The sequence below is a fragment of the Haemaphysalis longicornis genome, unplaced genomic scaffold (genome assembly GCF_048455015.1).
Source record: "Haemaphysalis longicornis isolate Haplotype H1 unplaced genomic scaffold, Haemaphysalis longicornis Haplotype H1 scaffold_12, whole genome shotgun sequence".
Classification (NCBI taxonomy): domain Eukaryota; kingdom Metazoa; phylum Arthropoda; class Arachnida; order Ixodida; family Ixodidae; genus Haemaphysalis; species Haemaphysalis longicornis.
Window position 1 is genome coordinate 82,254,127 of NW_027526225.1, and position 27,910 is coordinate 82,282,036.

Consider the following 27,910-nt stretch of genomic DNA (forward strand, 5'->3'; position numbering starts at 1 on the left):
TAATACCCAAACCACAGGGGGCTGTGGTGAACACCCTAATCGGCCATAAATACAAATCAGCACACTTTTCGGCTGCTGTTGCACTCTTTTAAACGACTGCTTACAACCTTTATTTTGAAGCACCGTTATGTTAGGGTGCCGGAGAAAATTAGGGTGTATAAAAGGTGCAAAAATGGTGTAAAATGTTGAATGCACCCTTTCAGCACCCTTAAGGGTGAAAAAATGTTGAGTGCTCCGGAGGCGAGGGTACGGGAAACGCTTTCGCTGCCGATGTGTCGTCGGCAGCTTCCGGAGGGGCGCCCAGGCGACTGCGGACGGCGAGCGCAGCGTACAGCAGGTAAAGGGGCACCCCTTGCAGGATGGCCTGGCCCGCGATCGGAGAGATCATGATGTCGGCGTCCGGCAGCGGGAGGGCCGTGTAGATGATGATGACGGCGATGGCGCTGTTCTGGAAGGCCACCTCGATGGCCACGGCGATGATCTGCTTCCGCTCAAGCCGGCCCACGAGCGCTGCCAGGCCACCGAAGAGGTAGGCGCTCCAGGAGATGAGCGCGACGCAAGCGAGCGTCCGCCAAGTCAACAGCACGAAGATGTAACTGGCGAAGAAGGGGGACATACTCTGGTTAATTTTCTTGGCGTCGTTTGCGACGGCAAGTGCTAGCAGTGCTGCGCGAAATCTGTCAGCACGCTTGTCTATAAAAAACTCTTCTATAGTGTTACAAAATGTGATCTGCTTGGTTGGAAGGCGACGACACCGAAGTGCAGGCGAGCAGCCACCGCACGAGCAGCGAGGCTCGAGACATCTTCTTCCTTTACCGAATCTCCCGCTCAAAGGTCATAATAAGCCGGTGCTCCTCTAACCGCGACTGCTTCCTGGTCTTCAACAATTTGGTGCCGTGACCAGGATTGAAGGATCACACCGCTGAAGACCCCTACTGATGAAGCAAGTCAACTGAAGAGGACGCACCGGCCAACAGCGACGCATCTCATCACCTCCTACCAGAACGGCATCTCTGCCTACCGAGCCCCATCGTGGATCATCTGAAAAGGAAACGGGGTGTGCTCCACGCCTCGACTACAAAGATCATCAGCGAGATGAAGGCCATGATGGAGGTGACCGCGCTACCGTTCGGTGAGCTGGCTGAACAGCTTAATATTCTTAAGCGGAAACAGGCTGCCTTAACCGAAATTGACAAAGAGTTCGAGTACCTCATCCCCGATGAAGAACTAGACAATGAACTGAGAACTGTCGAATATTACCGGGTTTCTATCGCACGTATGGCCTTCCGCGCTGAAAGACATCTTCCAGCCGCATGCACTTTAACGACTACCGGTGTGGTAGAGGCCGCAACGTCACCTCAAGGACAAGTTCAAGTTAAATTGCCCAAACTTGAGATCCAACCTTTTGACGAAGAATTCATACGGTGACCTACATTTTGGGACCAGGTCAAGTCAACGATACATAAGAACCTGTGCCTAACAGACGTTGACAAATTCAAGTACGTGCGCAGTTATCTGAAGGGGAAAGCACAAGGCGTAGATTTAAATTGCCCAAACTTGAGATCCAAACTTTTGACGGAGAATTCATACGGTGGCTTACATTTTGGGACCAGTTCGAGTCACCGATACATAAAAACCTGTGCCTAACAGACGTTGACAAATTCAAGTACGTGCGCAGTTGTCTGAAGGGGAAAGCACAAGGCGTAGTCAGCGGATTACCTACAACTAACGACAGCTACCCCTTAGCCATCGAACTGTTGCACAACGTTTTGGAGACAAAACCCTGATAATTAACGACCACATGAGCAAACTGCTAAACCTCCCGAAAGTGACATCCTGGGAATACTTGAACGACCTTCAGACGCTCCATGAACGTGTACACACTCATGTTAGATCACTTAAGATCCTCGGAGTACACATTAAGTCGTACGGCATTATGTTGAAGACTGCGCTATTGTAGAAGTTGCCTTATGAGCTCGTGCTGAGGTTCAACCAGTTAACGTTAACAACGCCACAAGCACAGGGAAGAAAACAGGCTGGTGCAGTACCGACGTTACTTGAACTTGTGAACCTGGAAGTGCGAAGTCGGGAGATCACTTCACTAATGACTGGATCAGACATGGCTACCAGAACAAAACCACACCAGAACCAAGTCAACGAAAACATGCAAAGTTGCAACGTTCTTCTTGCGCTCTAACGGCAACGATATCCCGCCATGGATGTCTTCTCTGTGACTCGAACGACCACCTCATAGAAGACTGCCGCGCTCAAATTACATTAGAAGAAAAGAAAGCCAAATTGCGAACAAAAGGTTGCTGCTTTCGCTGCGCCAGACCCTTCCACCGCGCCAATAATTGCAAGAAGGCAAGAAGATTCTCATGTCGATCCCAAATGGAAACGACCGACCGACACCAGAAAAACTGACGACTGTATCCACATCGACGGCTATATCAGAGACGCCCCCGAAGAAGGTTTTCGGTTGGACAGCGCCACCAGACACGAAACTTACCTCAACAATTTTACGGTCAGAAGCAGTGTCAAGCTCGTACGTATCAACCGAAGGACCAGTGTTTGATCAGGTAAAGGCTTCTTTGGAGGCGGACAAACTACAGACAAAAAATCTTCGGAAGAAAGTCCACGGGTCCTAAAGTCCTCGCCGAAACCGGATCAAAAGCCGAAACGAAAGAAACCGCCGATTGTTTATTCTCGACTTCATGGCCTCAAGCTTCATCGGCCGGGACACTTTGGGAACGTTGGAAGCACGGAGAACAGCTTCTGGACAGACCATGGACAGTAAGGCGGCGGAACAAACGCCTGCACGCGTTGCGCCCCGCGCACACGACTCCAAGGAAGTCTGCAGTTCTTCTCTACTTCGGAAATTGCAATGAACCACCAAGCCATTTCCAGGTTGAATGCATTAGCCATCTGAAGTCAACCAAATCCACATTATTGCGCCGGCCCGGAGCCTGTTACAAAATGCGATCTGGTTGGTTGGAAGACGACGACACCGAAGTGCAGACGAGCAGCCACCGCACGAGCAGCGAGGCTCGAGACATCTTCCTCCTTTACCGAATCTCCCGCTCAAAGGTCATAATAAACCAGTGCTCCTCTAACATCGCCTGCTTCCTGGTCTTCAACATATAGTTCCAGTGGCCGTATTGCAAAACAATTTTGACCCTTTCCCACCCAGTGTGAAATCTGCTGAAACGGAGGAGGTGTGGCTTGTCTTTAGGAAGATTCTGTTTAGCTTCGGATTCTGGATTGTTCGTAGTGTTAGAGGCGTTTTGGCGGCTAACTTTCAAATAACTTGTTTCCGAATAGTTTCGATGAAACACTCACAGCCGTTTTCTGTAACCATACTCCCTCCGTAAATGGTCATGCTTCACTGCGGAATAGACAATGTAGAAAGGCCAGTTTACAAGAATCAAGCTTACACCGATCTTCATGAAGTCTGCTTCATCGCAAAGCACTAATGCATCGCTGGGAACACAATTTTTCGGGTTCAGTATAAGCCGTCTCATGCCTGAGCTACACGGACACTTTAAAAGGGCTCACCTACAAGCGCGCCCTATCTATTTACAATGGGTAATCGATAGACAATTGATTCAAATGCATTCGGAAGGCCTTTATATCAATAGCACATGTTTTATATCAAAATAGGAGAGCCCTAGGACCTCTTTTATTTTTATCATTTTTGTCAATACTAGGAAATGGCTTTTGCGCGGCGGAAAAAAGCCTGCTCAGCGGGAGCGTGACCGGCTACCAGAAGAAGCTGACGTCAAGCCGAGCTTTTGTATAGGTTGTATTCCCTGAAGAGGCACGCTTGCCGGCAACCATGTCAGTGCACCGTCACTGGTTACGTTGGGCTCCACGGGATGGCGGTACTTGTCTGTGCTAAGCGCATGATCTATGTTGGACCATCCACACTCTACCCCACCGTACGCAAAGTAATGCCTCGACTCCAGTGCGAGTGCGATTAACATCATCTTTGTTGACACCAGCGTTGAGAATCGATTTGAAATGGAGCAGACCACCTACGGCGGTGATTTTTTTTCTGCGGCATGCGGATGCATTGCAACAAGCCACGCCATGACCGTGGCGCTTCGGCCATGTCCGTGGCTGTTTCCAGTGTTGCCAAGCGAAGAAATTGACAGCTGAACTTTTCAGTGAATACCATCTATATAATAGCTCCGCTGTGAAAAAGAGCGCTCACTAGTTTACGACCGCGGTGAAGATGATCAGCAGGCAGAGCACCATGATGGTGATGGTCTTGAGGTGCTTGGCCAGCCGCGTGGCCCAGTCGGGCTTCTTCTTTTTGAGGGCCATGCCGACCGCCAGAGGTGCCATGATGCCCACCAAGGAGAGCACGATGCCCACGTACGGGATGCGGTAGCGCCTCGTCTCGGGGGACATGCGGTTGCCCAGCAGGAACAGCCAGAGCGGTATCATGCCTGCATGCGGTATCAGCGGGGCGCACCATCATCAAGGAGAGTACTGGTGCCTGATTGACTAAACCCGGCCACCTGCTGACTGACTGAACAAACGTTATTGAAGAAAAGACGGGGGAAAGGGAATTGCGAGAGGAAGATTAGAGAATCACAGGTGAAATACACTGTCCAAGGCTGCAGTGGATATGCTCCAGTCTTCGATCGTTCGGGTAATTTTTGATCTGTACGTCGGGGTGGCGAGGTCAGCCTCCCATGATTTTTGGGAAGTTAGCGGTCAATCCTTTTGACGTCTGGGCACTGCCCAGCGGTGCCCCCCCCCCCCCCCCCCCTAAGCTCCTCCTGCCCCTAGCGCCATCTATTGACGCGCTTGAAATGGTCTTTTTACAATTTTGAGTGACTTGAAAACATGTTCCGTTGTGCGGCCTCAGTGGCCTGGTGGTAGAGTTGTGGTAGAGTTTTCGCGCAAATGACGTGGGTTCGGTCCCCAGTGATGGTAAATTTTAACAGCGAAGCTGTTTAGCTAATCGCAATTTCTCCTGTCCGAAGTTAAAAATCCCACGAAAATGCCGAGCGCTCGTCTGTACGGGCCTCGCGGCTACCGCCCAGCGTCCGCGCTTACGATTGTCAGGCCAAGCATACTCACTTAGGGAGATTGGCTAAGATTGGCGAAAAAAAACCCCAGCGTTCGCTGTAATCGTGGCAACACTTGCTCGGAATGAGAAAGACACGTCATAACATTCGCCCCTCCCAGATGATGTCCAATGGTTATCACTTCAAAAAAAAATGAAGGAAGCTTGTACTTATAGCAACAATGACGCAGTGAAAAGGTAGCTGCCGCAGAACAGAAAGCAAATAGGCTGCCATCATGGACTTAAATTGTCGTGATGGTCTTGAAGGCTGCGTATATATATACATATAGCTTGGTTACATTCCGACTTACGCGTTAGTGTGAGGTTCCTTCATTTTTTCTATAAGACCAGCATCTTTTGTGTAGCATGTTCTCGTAGGTCAATTCTAGGAATCCTTCTTGAAAACACGGTGTAAGGTCCACTTATGGGATTAGCGGCCAGGCGCCCGGGCAGCGCGTGGGAACCCGCCATTCTGTCTGGTGGCCCAGCACTGTGGACTCTACGCTGCAGCCGCCGCCAATTCGTCACGGCGCGCACGGGAGACGGATTGTCTGGCCCACCGCATACCCCAGGGATAATCCCCCATTGAGAAAGCAGACGGCGCCGCCGGATTCCGGGAACCGTCTGCGTGACGTGCGGAGGTGGTGGGATTACCGGCGTCGAAGCACGCGCCGCGCAAGACACCATTGTTAACGCGCCTCGGCCGGCACAGTGCACTGTCGCCGTCTTTTGCTCTCACCCCGCGGGGTCGCACGCACCTGCTCGTCTGCGAGCGTGCCGTTGACCCAAAGATGGCGGCGCCTCATTGAATATTCCGTGGCATGCTGAGTGACAGCTGTCTGCGTGAATTTGGGCACTCCCTTACGCGTGTACGAAAGCTACAGGGGCGTTCCCGAGAGAGGGTGATCTCGAGGTTTTATAAGGCGGAGCTTGGCCGTTGGAAATCGTTCTTGTCTGAGCGCCGAGCTGGGCAGTTCCCGGCGGGACAAGGAGTCTCGACCGATGAAGCTAGGTTGGGATTTGTGAGCCCCCTAGGATAAAGGTTAGGATCGCGTCGGAAGTTTAGGGTGCAGCGCCGTACCGGACAACTAGACGGATCCTGCGGCGAGACAGGGTCTCGGCCGTCGTTTCTCGAGCGGTTTGTGTACGCTCCGAGAATAGGAGAGTTAGACGAAGTTGAGGAGCTCGAGTGATTTGTGCGCACTCGGAGCTAGCGTCTAACTGAAGTTCGAAGTTTTTCCTTTTACTATTCATGTACCCAGTTATCCTACTGTAAATAGCTGTGTGTAAACTTTCGTTTCACTTAATCAACCTCAACGCCCTGAGTTCGTCAATTCGACCGCCGTCTCCAAGAACTTCAACACCATCGCCCTGCCAGCCTCCTGCCAAATCAACCGGAGCCCGGGAGATTGGGTTCCTGATCGACACCGGACTTCGGGGAAACAAACCACAACCATCTTTACTCACGGACAGTTTGATATCTTCTACTATGACTGAGCCTACCAACAAGTTTATTAGTTATTCCATTCTTCTAGAACGACACAAAAAATAGGCGAACGCAGGGTGCGTCTATGCGGCCATATTTGTCTAATACGCTTCCCGGCTTGCGCAATGCGCAGGCTTCGAGCGTCCCGCATTTAACCGCGCAGCTGAGCTCGGATTAAAGTGGTACTGATACAAAATTTTAAAGACGAGATAACTTCGGAGGTAGATTGGTGTGAGCAGACATACATCATCTGCAAAATATCATCGGCAAATACAGCCTAGAACATATTAAAAATAAATTTTAAAGTGTGCGAAACGCAACCGAGTAGCCAGCGGAGGACCTTGCGCAATCGACAGCGCATGGAGATTTTGTAAATAAACAACATCCAAACACTTCACGAATTTGTGTTGGCCGATTCTGCACTGCTGGCGTTTTTCGCCGGCTCTCCGCTCTAACCGTAGGTCGGAGCTTCTGCTCTACAGCAACGAACGACCCGATGGTTGGCGGCACAGGCACCATGATTTCGTCGGCCCATCGGGCAGCTGGCCGCGACCTATGTTCTAAAGCGATTCCAGGCACTATTTTGATTGGTTTTTATTACACTGGACGCGAAAACGCGCCCAGGAGACGAAAAGCGCAGTGAGCGAGCCGCACGGTCGCTGTGCAGGCAGCGGCCACGGCCGCGAAGTGGCGTAGGCCGTCGAAGGTAGCTCGAGCGATAGCTTTTTACCGCTCCACGAAATTGTACCCATGGCAGCTTATATGAAAATGAGTTAATGACGCGATGGTTGGTTATAATAAAAATCGTCATCTGCTGCGCTTACGAGAGCGACAATCGAATATCCGCCACAATGCTAAGCCGAACATATCTCTAGGCGGACGTCTAGGCAGACCGCCTGGCTGCTCCTAGCGCCCGTCTTGCCACCGACTGTCTCGAGCGTCGCGCGTCGTTCTCTACCCGCAGCAGAAGTTTGCACTCGCAGCGCCTGCGTCACGACCACGATCGCTTTTTAATTAAGTGGCTCACGAGATTAGTACGTGGCGGCATTCTCAGAAGGGGCCGGTCACGTGGTCAGCTTTGTTTACACAAAATACGCGATTCGCCACACCCGCTGAAACCGAAACTGTGACTGGCCGAAATTAAAATGCCTCTTATTAAACAACCGTCGCACGCTGAAGCAAATGAGGTTTCCACACGTGATACATAGGTCACTAGCTACTTATCACCACAAAAAACTAAGATGCAAAAGTTTTGTGTCAGTGTCCCGTTGAGGGGCTTACCAGAAGGCCCTCAGCAGAAATTTTCATCGCAAAAGGGACCACCCTAATCGGCCAGGAACGACACACCTTTCACTTCTGGTACACTGTCGTCCGTGCTAGAATAGTAGGGGCGCGGTTCTCTGCCCTGCGGCGTGCCCCTGCATGGAGGGGCGACACGCACCTATGCTTGCCAGTGTGCTCAGGAAGGTCATTGTGATGCTAAGCGGGACGTCGCCGTTGAACATCAACGTCCACAGGTTGCTGGCGTTGCCACCGGGGCAGCAGCCCATCACGAACACGGCGAACCTCGTCAACGGGTTCTGCAGCAGCAGCGCGCCGATGCCGTACGAGGCCTGCGGAGGACGACGAATTACAGCCGCATACTGGATACCCCTTGTGACCGCTAGTCGGAATAAGGAAATTCAGGCATATGCAGTGGCAATAAATAATAGGGCTAAGGCGAAGCCAAGGAAGCGGCTTCGATACAGGTGGATATTTTTCTGATGGAAGCAATTGACGCCATTTTCGCAAACGCGATGCCTTCATTCCAGTTCACTCCAGATATATACCCTTGGCTTGTGAGCATCTACAGTTACGGCCTTCCTGTTGGGTTCCCAACCTTTCAACGATATAACAAGGTGGCCTTAAGATGGTTTCTGTGTTGGCGCATGTTACGTGACTGACGGGGCCACGTCGGATAGGGACGCACGGACACGCAACTTCCATTAGCATTTACACTGTTAATTTAAGCTTCGCTGTCGCTATAAGGTTCGTTATATTTGCCCTGGGAAAGATGGGATCGAATGTTCATCAAGTACTGAGCTGCATGCCCTGCTAAGTGCGTTCGCGTGCAACGCAGCTCGCATAAAGACTGCAGCAAAAGGCCACCACAACGATGGCGCAAGGTCGATTGATTGATTGTAGGGTTTAACGCGCCGACGCAACACAGGCGATGAGGCGCGCCGTAGTGGAGGGCTCCGGATTAATTTTCACCACCGGGGCATCTTTAACACGAGCCGAAATCTCGTACACACGGGAGTTTTTGCTTTTCGCCTACATCAGAAAAGCAGCCGCCGCGATCGGGAAGCGAACCTGCGACCTCGTGCTCAGCAGCGCAACGCGATGGCGCAAGGTCACAGGATCAACAAGGGCTCGCTACGACCGAACGTGGTGGCCCCCTGAGCATGCGTTGGTAACCGACCTGTGTCTATCCGTAACGTTGTACCATTAGGTAGCGCAGGTAAAGAGGCGAATACCACCAAGCCGAGGAGCCAACTTTAGTGTGAAAGCCCTATTAGCCCGCTTCGGCCGATTTTGTGTGGACGCCTTGAAGCGTCGTTCATGACGCTTCATCCGTGAAGCTTCCCACATTTTCCAGTTTATAACTGGCTTGCAAAAAGCTTGATGGGCAGCAGAGGGAGGTAGTAACGCGGCTGTTCGATGGCTCGACGCTAAGCCGAAGGTCACGCTGTCAGCTCTAACGTCGCCAACCGGTATACCCGCATCTCGACGTGCAATGAGATCGATATATGACGTCGCTGGGCACGTCGGAAGGCTCACCTTGGAGGATGTCCGAAGTGGAAACCACATGGAGCGCTTTGCTCGCGTTTGGCGGCCGTCGGCGTCTCCTGGTGGCGACGCGAAAAACGTTGGAGAGCATAACTTACTCCTTCAATATCTGCCACATTGGTTAGTTAAAAACCACCTACGAGTGCGGCGAACTGGGCAATTTGGTGAATGTTCATGGCGAAAACAGCTCATAAAAGACGAAGACAAAGAAAACGTGTTTGTGGTTTCCCTTCCCTGTCTTCGTCTTTTATGCGCTGTTTTCACTATGAAAAACCACCTAATTGGTCAATTTGGCTCTTTATTTTTTTGAATTTCGGCCTCTCCAACGCCTTGTTTTACGTCGCCGCTAGTAGACCCGGATGGCCGCCAGATGCGAGCGAAACGCTCCCTGTGTTTGCCGCTTAACGTTAAGCGTAAACATGAAGCGTTAGGTCTAACGTCACGCTATATTGTCTAACGTCACCAACCGGCGACCATTCGGAAAAGCACTGTGCTCATTTAACGTGAAGCTACAAGTATATCGGTTCACGGCGTGAGACATAAAAGCGGAATGTTGGGCATAAGCTTCGGTGCATACCCGGCAGTTGCTGCTGTAATTGTATAAGTTTAAGAAATATATTTTGCGGATTTCACGAGCAGACAGTACTTCTGGGCTAGGAGACGTGCGGTACTAGAAAGCTCCGGATTAATTTCGACCACCTGTCCACACAGATGGCCGCTCTTGCTTTCGCCTGCATCTGAGAAGGCCACAACGGCCGCGATCGAACACGCGCCGTTGGGATCAGCGGCACGACTCTTTAGCCACTGACGCACCGCAACTCATTATTCGAGCGAGCAGGTTCTTGCAGCACATAACCGTGAATTAGACAGCGCTTTACAAACAGGATTGGGCACTGCTGCAGCGCGCCTTGCTAGACGCTGCTGCCCACAGTGCGTGCTGTGGTACGCACTCAATGAGTCAATCAATCGATTACTTCCAGGGTCGATCACAGGTAAAATGCGCCCGATATAAACAGAAATGTATGCCGCCTTCATACAACACTCCGTAATTGGCGCAGCCGAACCGCCCGTCATTTTGTTTCCCACATTGCGGGGTTCTCGTTTAAAATGCACGCCCATGGAGAATGGCGTGCGTCGCAAAATACTCCGCTGAATACCTAAAAACTCTATTAGCAGAGTTTATAAAAACTATTTCCCGGCGGAGTAAAAAAAACTCCGTAACGGGAGTGCGCCAAACGACACGTCATTTACTCCATATCCGGAGTATTTCCGTTTAGAGTGTACCAGCGGCATGAAGAGGAACTGGCAGGCTAAGCCGAGCGCCGGCGGCAGTGGCTTCTTGGCGGCGGCGACGAGCACCTCGAGCTCCAGATTGCAGCCCATGCTGATGAAGTTCACAGCCACCAGCACGCTGACCAGGAACGGGAACATCTTGTTCCACACCGACCTCACTCGCAGCACGGCCACCTTGTACACGAACGTGGCGCAGTGCTGCGGACTTCCCGCCTCCCCTTCCAAGGCGGTGCACACCTGCGAAGGACGCATTGGCATTGGGTATCGTGGCCGCGCGTTAATAGAGGGTTATAGCGACACGGAGAGCCGGTAGCGGTACGGTACCCAGTACACCTGTGACCTGCACATGCGCAGAACCAGTTTTGTCGCCTCTGCGCACGCGCTCATGACGTCGGTCGCCCTATTACTCTTTCTCTATTAGAGAGAGATATCAATAGAGGCGACCGGTAATAAAGAGTAATATATATGTGTGTACCCGCATTTCTGCGACGTCTCAGGTTCTGAGATACCTTGCCGGTTACCGCTGGGGCAGCAACTGCGGGTCGATGCTACAGCTTCACAAAGCTTACGTCGATGGCCTCATACGCTATAGCCTTCCCTTACTACACCATGCAGCGCCTACTAACAAAATGAAGCTAGAAGCGGCTCGACGGAACAGCCTGCGCATTTGTCTTGGACTACCCAGAGGTTCTTCCGGTGCCGGGACCATCGCTGAAGCTCGTTGCGTGCGTCTGGACGCACTCATATTACAGGAGTCGCTCCGTGTCCACTACCGGCATTTACTTCAACCTACACCCCACTGTCTGAGCAGGATCACTGCGGCCCAGAGTTCTGGGTTCGGAGATGCTATTAGAGCTTTGTGCCTTCCCAAAACGACGCAACCACCGCGAGCAATGCCATCTCAGTTTCCGCCCTGGACATTAGCGTCTACTCGTATAGGTTTAGGCATCCCAGGGATGACATCTAAGAAGATAACGCCTCAGGCTGAACTGCTCCAAGTGGCGTTGGACTAAATGCACAGGTTGCATTCCACCAGGGTTCATCTTTTCACTGATGGGTCTTCGTTGCCGCAAAGTTCCTCCTCTGGACTATTCGTCCCGTCGACCGGTAAACTCTTCCTACCGTTTAGACAGACCAACGTCCTCGACATCAGCTGAACTACACTCCCTCAAAGAGGCAATCCGCTACATCCTACGTCAAGAGCCCAATGAATGGACCATATTCACTGACTCTAAACCTGCCCTTCAGTGCCTCCTTAAGAGCGGCAAGCACTTCACATATGAACTTGCCGTTCAAGATATTCTGTATCTACATCACCTTGCAGCAGGCGCTGGGCACAATATTGTTTTTCAGTAGGTGCCTGGTCATTGTGGGATAATGGGAAACCAAAAAGCTGATGACGCTGCCTCTGCAGGCCACACCTGCCGAAATATACGAAGAACATTTTTTACCAAACACGACGCTTCCACCATGGCCACACGTTACGCCCTTTCAGAGAGAAGCAGAATGTGGTCAGATCCTACCCACCACCACAAGTTTCTCTACTCCCTTGACCCTCAGCTGTCGTCAAGACTTCCTCACCAGCTCCCCCATCATCTAGAAACATTATTTCATCGGCTCCGACTTAATGCAGCTTACACCAACAGATACCGTTTCCGCATTGGACTATCTACCGCCTCCAGGTGCAACAACTGTGCATCGGAAGACCCAATTGAGCATATTTTACTCTACTGTCCTGCCTACAAGGACTCTAGATCAACTTTGTTACAGAACATTGCACGCATAGGTTATACGCAAGGACCAGTGACCTTAAAAACCATTTTAAGGCCCTGGCCGTCTTCTTCTCAGCAACGCCTAGCCCTAAAATTTCTGTTTTCGTACCTCAGCGACACTGGCTTAATTCAAAAACTTTAAATCTCTTCACTCTGAGACTTTCGCTCTTGCCCTTTTACTTAATTTTGTTGGTCCCTCTCTCAGCTTGCATCTCTTTTCTGCCCTCCTCTCTCTTGGGCCTTTCTTCCTTTTCCCCCTCCCCTAACAGAGTAGCATGAAGGCGATTTTGTACGCCGGCTAAACACTCTATTTTCTAATAAAGAGCTTCTCTCTCTCTCTCTCTCTCTCTCTCTCTTTCTCTCTCTCTCTCTCTCTCTCTCTCTCTAAGAGTAATATAACTCTCTATTAGAGAGTTACATCAGGGTGGAGGACCGGTCCCGGTACCGTACCTGGTAGGTTACTGGTGCTACATTGTGTGCGCAGAGGATAAAAAATGGTTGTGCGCATGCGCAGGATGCGCATGTGTACCGGGTACCAGAGAGTTTCATACTAATATACACTAGAGGGAAATCTGGCGCCACTGTCTAGGGGAGCCGCGTTCCAGCGAGCGTTCCGTCATGTACCGGGCAGGCACGTTCCACTTGTCATTGGCATGGCTCACGAACAGGCTGAAAACTTTATTCTCGCTGCAAAAAAGCAACAATATTACTGCAGAGGATTAATCGAGTTTGTTTTATTGTTATAAAATTAAACCTCCAGAAAGATGTATTTGTCAGGGGATATTTAGAAGCGTCATGCAAGATGAACAAAAAAATGATGTTACCAGTTTTTATTGATTTTGGCTTCAAGACTAAAAAGAAGCCATGCGGCTAACCAAGCCAAGGACGCGAGGAACGTCGCTAGCTGCAATGGCGCCCCCACGGCGCCCGCGAATGCAGCGCCAGATTTCCCTCTAGTATATATTAGTATGAAACTCTATGCCGGGTACGCTAGCAGGACCGGTTCTCCGCTCTTTAACTATCTGTTAAAGCGAAGCTAGCTATGCATCAGTGATGGCGTCGTGCGTCCGAGCAATACACGCAGCAGGAAAGTGACGATGGTGATGAAATTTAAATTCTGCAAGCAGGGCTGGAAGTTGACTTTAAACTTTGGCAGTTCCGATTTTCAACTTTGGCCTTAACTCCAGTTTCACAGAAGAAAGCTTCGCGTTTTAACCATCTTTCCCTTAAGAAAGGGGCTTTGGTTTTGTTTCAAGCTGTCTTGCTCGTTGTTTTCGCTTAGATTCAGCACGCTGCACCGATGCCGAAAAAGATCGAAAAAAACTAGACTACCCTGTCTGAAGATGTGGGAAACTCGCAGCGGTGGCTCATTGGCTACCGCGTTGTGCTGCTGAACACGAGGTCGAGGGTTCGATTCCCGGCCGCAGCAGACGCTTTTCTGATGGAGGCGAAAAGCAAAAACGCCCGTGCATTCGAGATTTCGGCGCACGTTAAAGATCTCCAGGTAGTCAAAATGGATCTGGAGCCCTCCACTACGGCGTGCCCCACCACTTGCGTTGCATCGATGCGTTAAACCCTACAACCAATCAATCAATCAAGATATGGGAAGACATAATGTGATGCTTTCGCAATCGCTATGTCATAGTGAGCCCTTAGATGCCCTCGTTTTTTTTTTTTTTTCATGTATACGTTGTGTTCGAGGGATTAACAGGATCAGACGATGTGCGTTTTCCTGCTCTATGTCATACCCTGTGGGCAGTTTCAGCCTCTCACCTGCAAACGAACATCGACGCCGACTGCAATCATCTTTTGCATCAAGATAGTTGTCCTCTACATCTTGACTTGCTGTGCGGTAACATTATGAGCTGCTTCCTCGATTAGCCGGGCCCTTTCTACCATACGCAGCTAGCCCGGACAATTAACTCCGCATCCCTCAACCACTCCACGAGCCGTGGTTTTTGCGTGCCGCGGACATCCGACAGACGGACCTCGGACATCCGACCACCTGATAGTTTTCCACTGGCTTCGCATATCTCCTCGTTCCTGACTGTTGGCCAACATTTACTGCGGTGAGATAGCAGACGAAAACGTGCCAGCGGTTGAGTCTGAGTGTGGTTAGAGTTGAGACAAGGCTGCGGTGTGATTGTACCTTCCGGCACGGGGAGTGTACGCACGTATATATCTCGAGGGGCAACCTATTCCGGTTCTGTCGCGCTTTGCCCAAACCGAGATAGGTTCTTGACAATGGTAAATAGTTTGAAACAATAGAGCTAACCCTTTAACTCGTCTCATGCAAGAGGCGGACAATGCCGCGTGCTCTATGCACCGAGCAGAAACAAACGTCTTCGTTTATTTTTTTGACAGGGTCGTCTGCTTGACATCCGGCCTTGCGGCATTTCAATGGTACTTTCGAGCCAGCGAGACGATTAGACGTTTGATTGGAGGCTCACGCGGGGTACGTCGTAAAAATTTGGGGTTCAAGGAAAGTCGTGCGTGACACCGCAGCATCCCATTTAGGGCGTATACACACCTACCGTGAACCTGAGGTTGGCATAGCCGAGGAAGACTCCGTGCACTTTGACTGTCGTTCCGTTAGCGCCAGCGCCCTGGTACGCGGGCGAGAGGCTCACCGTGGCCACGCCAGTATCGTCGGAAGCCACGGTGATCGTGCGGTTGGCCGGACTCGCAAATAACACCTGCGCCGGCCGACAACGCGGGAGCACTGATCGCGAGCCGTTTCCTGGTTCACTAGTGCCCACAGCAGCCTACATTGTCAGCAGTCACGATGGGACTGAAACTGATTTTGCTCACTACTACCACTCCAGTGGCTATCTCCACGCTCTGAAGGGCTTAGGAGTCAAGACGGACGTATTTCACGCAAACTGCAAATGAACACTTTCTTGTGTGCTGCCGTTTTAAAAATTCTTGATCCCAAAACGGATGGGTGGTGTCCTTTTTGTGGAGACTTCTCCAATAATTTTCACATGGACCGGGCTTATCAAAAGAACGCCTCCATTCTCCATGCCTTCCCTCACCAGAGGGGAGGCCTGGGTGACAGCCCGTCTCCACTGTGCACTTGAGTGCCAGAGTACTCTGAATCAAAGAGCTCGAGAAGCTCGAGACATCTAGTAATAGTTCGGACTGAGGATACCATCCACTCACAGGATCATTAAAGGACTACTGACAGGAAATTTCAAAGCTCAGATAGTTATGTAAAAAGCTTCCTTTGTATGTAGATACCCCCTCGGAAGTTTAAACCGTAACCGATCAGTTTAACATATTTTAAATCAATTTTAATCATCGCGTCCACGAGAAAGCTTATCCGGGCCATTGAGCAAGCTCGTGATGTCATCTGCGCTTCGACCCCAACGGCCGACGTCAGGGCTCCAGTGACGTATCGAGGCGGGCGCGGTGCTTTTGGCGCGCACTCTTCCGCCTGTGCATCATGTCAAGGTTTTGGGGACTGACGTCACGTGCGACTACGGCCGGTCAGGCCGTTGTGGCGTGCGTGCGCGCGCGCCAAGACCGGCATCGGATGTGGTGCGACGAGAAGAGTGACGTCAAATGAGCTTTCTCATCATGATGGCTGCCTCGGTATTCGCTTTACGGAAACCGAAAGTGACGCGAATAAACGGAGCTGAAAGTAATTATTAATGCTGCGTTCGACAATCTGATGTGCCATTCTACAATTAGTGGGCTCGTACGCACCTATAGCCGTTAAAAAAAAAACGTAACAAAAATTTCGTGTCTGTACACCTTAAGTCTCAACTCTCTTTTATGAATGACTTTTTTCCTCCTCCCACCCCTCTACTCGTCCTCCTGTTCCTCAACCTCCTTCACGTTCTCCAGTGAGAAGACGCAGGGAGAGTACAGTGCTTCGATCGCCACTGTGGAGAACCGTGGAGTAGAAAATAGGTCGTAAGGCCTAAACAGGGGTCAGCATATCAGTGCCCAGGTACGTCGTTAGAGGCAAGAACAGAGGAGAATGAGCACCTCTGCGAACTAGATAGAGCGACATCCGACTACGTCCGAGCTCATTTTCTGTCCGCGCTTACCTAAATCGGCCCCCGGCGTGTTAGAGACTACACCCTCAAGGGTTACTTTCGCTGTATATAACTGACCACCTTACACCCTAGCAAAAAAGAGAAAGGAAAACATCCTGTCAAAGGGTCTTTTTCTTCGTTTTTTGCTAGAGTTTAAGGATGCTACATACACGAAAGATGTAAATCATTGGACAGTGTACCACTCGCACAGTTCCGCGGTATAGATTGAATGATTCTCACCGTGATCTCGGCCTCGCTTCTTTGGTATACGGCAACGTGGTCTGGAGAAAAGGTGGGCGTAACGAGGGCGTCGCTAGTGTTCGCCGTAGATCGGTCGGAGCGAGCTGCAGGAATCGCGGTCGTTCCTTCCGCGCCGGCCCTTCTGCCGGACTCTAGTGAGCCCAGGTGCATCGTTAAGAAGAGGAGGGCAAACACTGAGGTGGCTGCCAATCCACGCTGGAACATTTTCCTACCGATTGGGGTACACGGGTGTTGGTGGTGCTGGTTCCAGTGAAATGGCGCCGTTTGGGGGAGGCCCTCTTCGTCGTCCTTCTTTTCGATCGCTCCCTTATTATCTTGGTGCGCTCTGGGTGCGATGCAAGGATGACGACGATGCCCGCTATGATAATGATGATTGGCGTAGGGGTGCCACTGAGCGAGGCGACATTACATTCCCCTGTCGGTACAAGCCAGGCATTTCCTGTGAGCACCCAGTGGCGCCTACTGGTTCGCTTGGAACACCCCTTCTATCTTTTGGAACAACTACCCGGCTGTTCGGCCTCGATATCCTGAGGGTAGAATGACGGGTTTTGGAGTGAACGGCTCGCAGGTTCTAGCCCCAGCAGTGCTTTTGTAGCGTGAGCTACACTGGCCCAGGTTGAGCAGTTTCGCGTGGACCCTAAAGGGTAGTGCTGCGCAAGCGCGAGGAGCATTGGATTAGATTGGATTAAATTGGATTATATTGAATTGGACTGGAAATCGAATCCAGTTGGAGTACGGGTGTGTAAAGAATTGGGTCTACACTCTCGCCGGTCTGCGCATTCCAGAGGAGTGACGTCATAGCCGCGGCAGACGCACTGGCGCCGGCGCGTGCCCAGCTGTGCGTCTCCGGAGCCGCTTGATAGCCATTTCGCGTGGCTCCTCAAGAGCCGTGCTGCTCATGCGCGAGGAGCAGTGACTGGACTAGACTGGACTGGACTGGACTGGACTGGATTGGATTGAATTGGATTGCTGAACCTCAGCTCACGCTACGTATATCCTGGCATAGCCGAGCTAAGCCACTGCTGATTTTTTCCCCTCGGAATACCCGTCTTTTTTTACTGCTCCTTGCTCAATTCTGCGCACTGTTAAAAAATGTTGGTTTGGTATCTTTTATATCCGTTTAGGAACGGGGCGCAGCATTGCTCAATATATGAGGAGCTTTTTATCCGAAATGAGTCAAATCCACCACAACAGAATTTCAGAAACAAGAGAAAATTGCGGCAACGGGCCGAAATGCAACACTCTCAAAGCTAACTTCCCCTAGTAACATGTAGAACATATATATAATAGGTTTGTCGGCGTTGCATTTTGTGACAGTCACAAAGTTTTGCTTGCTTCTGCAATTCTGTTTCAGGTGTATTTGACTCATTTTGGAAAGAAAGCTCCTCATATTTAAAGTTATTATTCGAGAAATCACTGTCATGCGCGGAACTCCTAGCCGAATGGAAGTGCACACACAAATAGTTCCCATACCAAAAACAGAAAATCTGTCTCCCCACATTATACAGGCCAATATCCTTACTTTGCCCATTCGCAAAAGTCTTCGAACACATAATTTTCAAGGATATTTCCATCTTCCAAGACGAGGCCGCAATAATTGTCGCAAGGCAAAATGGTTTCTGGCGTGGCTTCGCTCGTGGAAACAGTGCAAACCCGACATAGCGACAGCTGTAGATAGGCAAAGCCTAATTGACCTCATATTCCGAGATTATGAAAAAGCATTCGACCGCGTCTCTCACTCCAAATTACTGCTTAAACTAAAACCTATAATAAAGAAGGACACCTGCGTTAACTGGATTGAAGCTTATTTGGCAATACGAAAACAACATGTACACATCAACGATACGGCATCGACACCGGCAAATGTATACTCAGGCACTCCACAAGGGACCGTATTAGGGCCGCTCCTCTTTATCCTCTTTATAAATGATATCGTTAGTGACATACACTTCAATATAAAGCTTTTTGGGGATGACTGCGTTTTGTATAATGAAATACGAAATTCAAGTGATCAGGCAAATTTGAACACCTTGCTATCTATACTACAAACATGGTGCTCGAATTGATAGATGACTATTAAAAAAAACGACTGTTGCAATGCCAGGTACCAGCATAAACAATAATTTAGGTTTCACTTACAGCATTAACAACCAGCCTCTTTACGTCGTGTCTTCTTACAAATACTTGGGAGTAATAATTCCATCAGATCTAAAGTGGAACGAACGCATAACATACACTTCCAATAAATCAATAAAATACTGGGCTTTTTTAAAGGGGCCCTGAAAGGCATTTTGAGCACACTAAATGAAGTAGCGCAATCGTTAGATTGGGTCGTCAAGGTCATCTGGGCCAAGTATTACTCTTTTACGCGCAGCGGAAAGCTCACACTTTTGTTGCAAAGTTTGTCGCTTTTTTCTCACCCTTTCCTTCGTGTTTTTGTACGCCGCCATCTTCACATGTCTACATCATCGATTCCCAGATGTTCGTTATGAGCTATTGGTTCCCAGATGTTCGTTATCCTGCTATTGGGCGGCTTTTTCACGCACTTCCGGAAAAGAGATGAGTCGTCTGCTCAGCGTCGACTCGCCGGCTGATCTTCCAGGGGAGTGTCGGAGTGCTTGAACATTTTACGACAAACGAAACAAGTGTAAACAAACGCTTAACCGTTCGTATTGAATGCAACACGGCCATAACACGACATGGATATTCTCTTACCGGAGTACGTTCCATAAAGAAAGTGTTGAAGCCCCGTGGCACTTCTTTCGTGCAATCGCAGAGAACGCCCTGAGCCGAATGCCCGGGTTTGACGGATACATTTTTTTCCACTTCAAAACAATCCTGAGATGCGTTTCAAACGAACACAACGTCACAACATGCGCTGCAAGTCTGAACCGCGATTGACAGACGATGGGTTGCCTCCTCCTGCCCGTCGTAAATTCGGCACTCACCTCGCGCGCGGTTTGCGGGGACGAACAGCAAGTCACTTAACTCTGGCGCACAAGCCGATGGCTTTTAGCCACGCACACTGCACATACCCCATGCGAGGTTGAGTCGTACGTCGCTCGAGAAAGATAATCCAGACCATGGGAAGCACTATCCACCCGCAGAAGCACAACGTCGTATTTCATTGCGAAACAAAGGCGTCCGCAACACACACACCATCGCCTCCTGTAATGCCAAACGCGTCGCACACTTCCTAGAGAGTGAGTGGTACGCCTGCAGTGCCCACATATCGCGAGGTGGGGCCCCGAGCTGAACCGGGATCACGCAACCGTAACGGACTTCTGGGGCGGTTTGTGCCTTGTTGCCAAGGCAACCGATGCTTGAGATCGTCAAAGAAAGGCGCTTGCTCCAGCGCTAGAAAGCTCAGAGCCGCGCCGGAGCATGTTTTGCCAACGTTGCCGCTCTCCACCACGCGTCGCCCCAAGCTGAACTGGTCACATGATTGAATCGTTTTGTGCACGGGTTCTGTATCGGTTTAAAATGTCTTTTTCACATGCCGCCAGCAGGAATTACCACCACCGCAAAATAAGACCCGGCACCAGCGGGGCCACATCTGATACGGCGCTTTTTGGATAAACAGTGCGCGGTGCATGAAAGGGACCGAGCGCAAGATCCTCCCCAGCGGCTGCGAGTTCGCCGCCGATTAAAAGTCACGTGCTGCACGGCAGCAACGCACACCGCGAAAGGGCAAGGCCAGGCCACCGCACACATGCGGCCAGATTTTTCGTTCGCTTATCCATCCTTGAGCGGAGAGCGGAATTCATGGTGTCAACAAAACTTGCCCGTAGCAGACGGCAGTCGGAGGAGCGTAATGCGGAAGTACGTCACCGCTGACTAGCGCAGCATCATGGGAGGGAGTGCTCGCGCGCCGTCAACAGTTGAAAAGAGGAGGAAACGCGGCGCGACGATAATGCGCGGTTTTTGATTTACGATTTCTCAGCTAATACTCATCGCTTTAACAAAATTCTTGCGGGAGGAGATTGCTAATAAATTGTCTTATTTGGTTACATGTACATCCATGCATCGGCGGAAGGTATTTCAGGACCCCTTTAAGGCGATCTATAGAAAATGCATCACCTGAACTAAAACTTTTGACATATAAAACATTTATCCGACCTATTCGAGAATACGCTTCGATTGTCTGGGATCCACTCACTCAAACCAATATCACTAAAATTCAAAATGCCCAGAGAAAGTCAGCTAAATATATTTTCTATTCATACAGCTTGCGCTCGTCCCGGTCAACTCTCCAAAAAGCTCCAGAACTTGAAAACCTTGCAACAAAGCGTTACCGGGACCGGATGAAATTTTTCTGCCTACTCTACAACGGTCAATTAGGAATACATAAAACTTTATACATTCTACCGGCTAGCCAGTGCTGCACGCGCTCCTCTCACAATAAAATGGTTAAAGATTTTTCGTGCAGGGCTATCGCGAACTCCTTCTTCCGACGCACTGTTTCTGAATGGAACGCACTACATGCCATGTTATTGACTACCAGACATTTTCGTCATTTTTTCCAGCACTTGCGAATAAATCATAGCTTTCATGTCCCGTCTGTCTCAGTAAAATGATGTGGAAATTGTGCTGATTATTTTGCATTCTGAGTTCATTGTCCTCTATCTTGTTTGAAGTTTGTTTGAAGGCTGATAGTACTGCTAATATAAATAAATAAATAAATAAATAAATAAATAAATAAATAAATAAATAAATAAATAAATAAATAAATAAATAAATACTGTCTCGGGGCAGTATATCGCCTGTGCGAGTGGGGTTGTGCAGACGGGGCGGGGTCAGCCAAGAAACTTGTTCCAGGTAATCAATGCAGCGAAGCTCATTCAAGGATGAAAACTACCGAGCACGAACGAGCGAATTTCTTTAAAAATTGTATAGAGATCGAAAGCAAGAAAAGGATGGAGAATGTCCTAAAATCATTTCCTCGTCGATGAAAGCCTTCGCCCCTAAAGTGGTCGCATTCTGCACCAAAAGATAGGCGTTCGTTGCGTTTCGGGTGCGTTTACTCTGTGGCGTAGCATTCGCGGTTCCAAGTAACCTCGGGCAAACTGTTTTTAAAGACGACAGTGTTTCTTGTGGCACTTGATCCCGAAAATTTTGGTATTTATGTAGGTATGCATGCATATATGTATGTATATATGTATGTATGCATGGATGTATGCATGCATGCACGCATGCATGCATTTAGGTGTGTATGTACGTACGTACGTTTGTATGTATGTATGTATGTATGTATGTATGTATGTATGTATGTATGTATGTATGTATGTATGTATGTATGTATGTATGTATGTATGTATGTATGTATGTATGTATGTATGTATGTATGTATAGCAAAAGCATTGCTTACAATTGTTTGGCAAAAAGGGAGCATTGGGCATATTTCAGGCAAAACGTGAATACATGAGTGGTGAAGGGCTTGCGTTCGGGCTCGTTGGTATTCTATAACGTTCATTTTCAGCGCACAAAAAACACACGGACACAGAAGACGAGGACAAGCGCTTGTCCTTCTGTTCTTCGTCCGTGTGTTTTTTGTGCGCTTAAAGGAGCTCTGAAGAGAAAATACAACTTCGTTTAATTTGAAAGAACTAGGATTCAGTATCTCACTTAGCTCTATTACAGCCACAAAAGATGTTTTTTTTAACGAAAAAAAAAGCAAGAATTATTCAAAAACATTGAAATTTTCCGCCACAGTGCCGTATTATGTGCAAGAATGATGTCACACGGCCAACAATAAAACATATGTTTTAGTGCGTTAACTGCACGTTAGCATTCAAGTGATGCGGTCAAATGAACTAGAGGCCCCATTACAGACGTCCAGTCACGTGTCGTCGCGACAGGTGAGCTAGGCGGCCGCCAATCGCACAAGCACGGTTCCGTGACGTTATAGAAAAGTGGGAAATTGGCTAGGGGGTCGCGACTGCTTCACACGTATTCTTTAATATCTCCTTTATTTGTTCGAAGATTGTGATGATATTGGTATCATTGTTATCGGGACTAAGCAGTCTTTCAGATAAACCCAACTTGTATTTTTGTCTTCATGGCTCCTTTAAGGTGAACATGAGTGGTATTTGCAGTTTTCTTTTTCTTAAAAATGCATGGCTGCTGGATTTTGGCGACAGCAAATAAAAAATAGGCTCGAAAAAATTGTTTTGACCCCCGCGAACAAAAAGCGCTCGCGTGCGACTGTAGCCTTCCTGGCGGCAGTCCAAGAAGTCCAACAGTAACGAAAGGTTCCAGTAGATGGCGCGCGAGCAGTGGAACGCGGTAAAATTGAATTACCGTGAGGAAGCCTCCCCCGCGTCTTTCGTGGGCGGAGTGAGGCGGGAAGGAAAGAGCGTGCTGGGTAATGAGAGAGAAAAAAGAGGCATTCACGAGACATCGGCGGCACATGACTATCCTCTTGGGACGACATTTGCAACGGAGTGAGCAGATACGCGGCCAATATTTTTAGCGCAGCAAACTCCCGCGCAGGGTTGGAAGGAAGATCTTCCAGAGATCAGCAGTAAAAAAAACATAGCGGTGGCTTAGCTCGGCTATGCCAGGATATACGTAGCGTGAGCTTAGCTTCAGCTGGTTATTCTTAGTATTAGCTGATTATCGCGCTTACTGCTGCTAAAACGATTTCCAATCCAATTCAACCCAATCCAATCCAATCCAGTCTGTTTCAATTTAATCCAGTCCAATCCAATCCAATCCAATCCAGTGCAGTCCACTCCAGTCCAGTCCAGTCCAGTCCAGTCCAGTCCAGTAGGGGCGCTGGCGGCGGCTCCGGCGCGCCAGTTGCGCGCCGTGAGACGCCACTCCTCCTCGCGCATGCGCAGCACGGCTCTCCAGGAGCCACGCAAAGCTGCTCAACCTTGGTTAGTGTAGCTCACGCTACAAAACTGCTCAGCCTGCACAACATGACTCCAAAGGGCGACCGCTGACGCCAGAAGTCGCGGGCAGGCGGTGCTGGTGACGTCACCAGTGTGAGAAGCGGGGCCCGCCCCTTCTGTGCAAGCCGTTCCTGCGCCCGAGCTGCCAGAGTCCACAGGCGCGCGCGAAAATGGCCGCCGTCGTTACTTGCAGTGTGAGCGAGAAAACAGGACTTGTTGAGCTAGTTGGTTCGTTTCTGCAGTAAATAGAATGGGGCGCTTAACAGACGATGTTGCAATGCGCGTGTGTCCCTGAGCTCATGGTTCAAGGCACGTCTGTGCTGTCATTTGTTCATCTAAGATCTGGTGTGGGCAAACTTTACTCTTGCCAGTATGTCGTCACATTATCTGTACTTGGGTTCTGTGTATGAATAAGCGTGGATTTTATGAATAAACTGTTCAAAATTGGCCTCTGTGTACCGCCGAACCTTGTTACAACGAAGTAGTCTCGGGACAGTAATTTAGTTCGTTATATCTGATATTCTTTGTAACAGTAGAGCTAAAAATCGGTTCAAACCAATCGGCAATCTGGCTCCCACAAAAATCCTTGATACAAAAACGCATTATTTTAGTCTTCGAACCCACTATAGAGAAGGTAACCCTTATCTTTCTCCTTGTGGCGCATCAAGCTCAATGAACCAGAACATAGAATTATGAAATTATAACAGAACAAAGTTCATATGACAAAACAGGCATGCGTTCCTATTATTTCGATAAAGGATGTAATCTTTGTCTGGTGAATATTCAGTGCACTGAGCATGATCAAGTTTTTCACAGTGTCCAACGAACAAAGGGGCCTTTTATACTTCTGCAATTTCGGATGCCAAAAGTTTTTCCAGGTATAGCTTCTAAGCCTCCTGGTCAAATATTTCTTCGGTATATGCGATAGCGCGCTGGTCTCACAGTTTAACCTTTGTTATAAAAGAATAAGTGTCATTTAAACGAAGCGCGCGGCCAACCAAAGTTCGTACTTTGTTCGCTATAAGCAATAATTCGCTATATCAGTGTTCGTTATAGCGAGGTTCAACTGTATGTCATTTGTGTCTACCTTCGTCTTCCTCTACTTAGCGACCTATAATTATTTTCACTCGGGAAGAAAAGTTTACAGCTCTGTTTCATCAGCTTTCGCCGCATCGTGCCGTCTTAACTCGACAAAGCAACGCATGGAAGACCCACACGCCGCAAGAGTGAGCGGACAAAGTGGCGTGAAAAGAACGACCCCCAATCGGGTCCACCGAGTTCACCGCGTGTACAGCAGAATTCTGCCGGCGTTGCACTCCATCCTGATAGCCCGTGTTCTAGGCGTCAAATTAAAGGCAGCAAATACAATGAATACTATGAAAAATGTAGACATTTCTGTGTTCTCTTGATTTCTTTGGTCTTGCATTTGTTGATTCTATATCTTGTGTAGCATTGCGAACCAGACAATCTGTGCACTGCGCTCGTGTTTTTGTTTCTGCTTTTTATCACTTGATCATTTGTAGGTCCACTCCTGCAATAGCCCTAAGGGCTTCAGTAAGTATAAATAAATAAATAAAATAAATAAATTAAGAGCGAGCGCATACAGGCCCGGGAGGGGTAGGTAGGAAGGGGTGACTGAAATAAAATAATTGCTCAGATGTGTTAACCTTAACCTATACTGTGACCGCACTAGAATTTAACAGTTTAACCATGTCCTTATTTATCACTGTGACCTTTGAATCTTCTATTTTGCATACCTTCTTTGGAAACCATGCCAATGGCCTCGTCTGTAAGAAATATCCCGGGCCGTCTCCACTAACGTGAAACCTGGGGAGGGGCGAAGCATGCAGTGTATATGTGTATTCTTGGCGCCTTGGCGTTTTTGCCAACGGAGATAAAATCATTTGGGGGTAGAGATATACGGCTTTTCTGTAAAATCCTCGTGTCTTTGAAGCACGAAGGACTCTAGCGCGAGGCGCTGGAAAACGAGTGTCCCGGTGTTTTTTTAGTACTCGTAACGAAACGTTCTAGCACGAGGCGTAAACGAGTGTCCCGGTGTTTTTTTAGTACGCGTAACGAAACGTTCTAGCACGAGGCGTAAACGAGTGTCCCGGTGTTTTTTTAGTACGCGTAACGAAACGTTCTAGCACGAGGCGTAAACGAGTGTCCCGGTGTTTTTTTAGTACGCGTAACGAAACGTTCTAGCACGAGGCGTAAACGAGTGTCCCGGTGTTTTTTTAGTACGCGTAACGAAACGTTATAGCACGAGGCGTAAACGAGTGTCCCGGTGTTTTTTTAGTACGCGTAACGAAACGTTCTAGCACGAGGCGTAAACGAGTGTCCCGGTGTTTTTTTAGTACGCGTAACGAAACGTTCTAGCACGAGGCGTAAACGAGTGTCCCGGTGTTTTTTTAGTACGCGTAACGAAACGTTATAGCACGAGGCGTAAACGAGTGTCCCGGTGTTTTTTTAGTACGCGTAACGAAACGTTCTAGCACGAGGCGTAAACGAGTGTCCCGGTGTTTTTTTAGTACGCGTAACGAAACGTTCTAGCACGAGGCGTAAACGAGTGTCCCGGTGTTTTTTTAGTACGCGTAACGAAACGTTATAGCACGAGGCGTAAACGAGTGTCCCGGTGTTTTTTTAGTACGCGTAACGAAACGTTCTAGCACGAGGCGTAAACGAGTGTCCCGGTGTTTTTTTAGTACGCGTAACGAAACGTTATAGCACGAGGCGTAAACGAGTGTCCCGGTGTTTTTTTATTACGCGTAACGAAACGTTCTAGCACGAGGCGTAAACGAGTGTCCCGGTGTTTTTTTAGTACGCGTAATGAAACGTTCTAGCACGAGGCGTAAACGAGTGTCCCGGTGTTTTTTTAGTACGCGTAACGAAACGTTCTAGCACGAGGCGTAAACGAGTGTCCCGGTGTTTTTTTAGTACGCGTAACGAAACGTTCTAGCACGAGGCGTAAACGAGTGTCCCGGTGTTTTTTTAGTACGCGTAACGAAACGTTCTAGCACGAGGCGTAAACGAGTGTCCCGGTGTTTTTTTAGTACGCGTAACGAAACGTTCTAGCAAGCATCGTAAACGAGAATCCCGGTGTTTTTTTTTTTTTGGTACGCGTTACGTGCTAGCGCGAGGCGTAAACGAGTGTGTCTGTGTTTTAGTACCGTGACTACATGCGACGACGACGATTACGACGACGACGACATGAGACGACGACAGCGCGAGCTGCTAAGGGGCTTCTCCCCTGAAAAAATTGCTTACTTTGAAGAGGTGGGCCTTCTCCGCCTCTGCTTGCATTCTTGCTGACATTGCTGGCAGCGGAATCGCAAATGTATCATTGACGCCAATGACTCGCACTGGTCGAGGAGGGCACTGCATTACGCAAGCCAGACGCGACTCAGCGCATACTCAAACCCCGAGAAGCGTCGAGAGTGGACATGCATCGAAACCTCTCGAGCTTGCGCTACTCGTCGCGATAACCAGCCATTTAGCGTGATGTCGTGCGATGACCTGCACACGTGCACGAGTTCCTGCTCCAAGTGGCGAAAGGCGACGCACGCAGTTTCGAGGAAGAAGACGTTCTCTATCTTTCTTGTAAGACGCGCTGTTTGATCGCGGATAAGTTCACACGGTGTCAGTAGCCGCTGAATGCAGTTATGGGTCAAAGAACCGCAGCAGATGTAAACTAAGAAAAGCGAGAAAGAAACGCGCGTGTTCTTTTTGGGTGGGACCGCGGGTGTATAAATTAATGTGCTCAAGAAGCTTCAACGTTTTTTCCCATGATTCCGTCGGGGAAGGGGGTGCGATCCTTGTCGAATCTATCTCGACTCGTGTCAGTTGTATTTATGCTTTTGCGTAGTTTATGATTATCTATATAGTTATGTTGAATGCTATTGTTATGTACATGTTTTTCTTTTGCTATGTCGCTCGAATTATTTATGTTGTGCGCTTGAGCGGAGGTGCCGCGTACTGCTTCAGCCTTGGGACCTTCCCCTGTACTACAACCCAACTGTAAGCATGTGTATATTACTGCAATAAACTTCAACTTGAACTTTAAGTTGGTGAACGAACGCCAGTTTGAATCCAGCGCTACGGGCACATGTATACACTGGCCAATTTCCTGGCAGTTTTGTTTTGTGTGCCGTTGGTTGAGGATTTCCGCACATCTTTTAGCCTTCAGCCAGCCCCGCACCCTTAGTGTGTGCCGATTAAGATGATCAGTACACCAACTACTCAGACAATTCGGC

At 49.2% G+C, this 27,910-nt stretch overlaps 2 protein-coding genes across 3 annotated transcripts in view; one reads left to right on the forward strand and one right to left on the reverse strand.

Moving 5' to 3' along the window:
- The window catches only part of LOC144162877 (uncharacterized), a 124,227-nt gene that overhangs the window by 77,141 nt on the left and 19,176 nt on the right, over positions 1 to 27,910 (forward strand). The gene's annotated exons all lie outside the window — the stretch shown is intronic.
- On the reverse strand, positions 50 to 26,960 carry LOC144161698 (hepatic sodium/bile acid cotransporter-like). The gene is made up of 6 exons (XM_077692320.1): positions 26,925 to 26,960; positions 14,992 to 15,153; positions 10,677 to 10,922; positions 8,005 to 8,176; positions 4,214 to 4,451; positions 50 to 596 (listed from the first exon to the last, which is right to left on the reverse strand). The coding sequence occupies exons 1-6, from the start codon at positions 26,958 to 26,960 to the stop codon at positions 209 to 211; spliced, it is 1,242 nt and encodes a 413-aa protein (XP_077548446.1). The 3' UTR covers positions 50 to 208.

Excerpts from the sequence above, each read along its gene's own strand:
- LOC144161698 (XM_077692320.1), bottom strand. The coding sequence starts at position 26,960 with ATGCAAGCAGAGGCGGAGAAGGCCCACCTCTTCAAA. Across the intron at positions 8,177-10,676 it reads AGTTCCTCTTCATGCCGCTG|GCCTCGTACGGCATCGGCGC; the intron begins GTACACTCTAAA and ends CGTCCTCCGCAG. Across the intron at positions 4,452-8,004 it reads GAGCACACTGGCAAGCATAG|GCATGATACCGCTCTGGCTG; the intron begins GTGCGTGTCGCC and ends TACCGCATGCAG.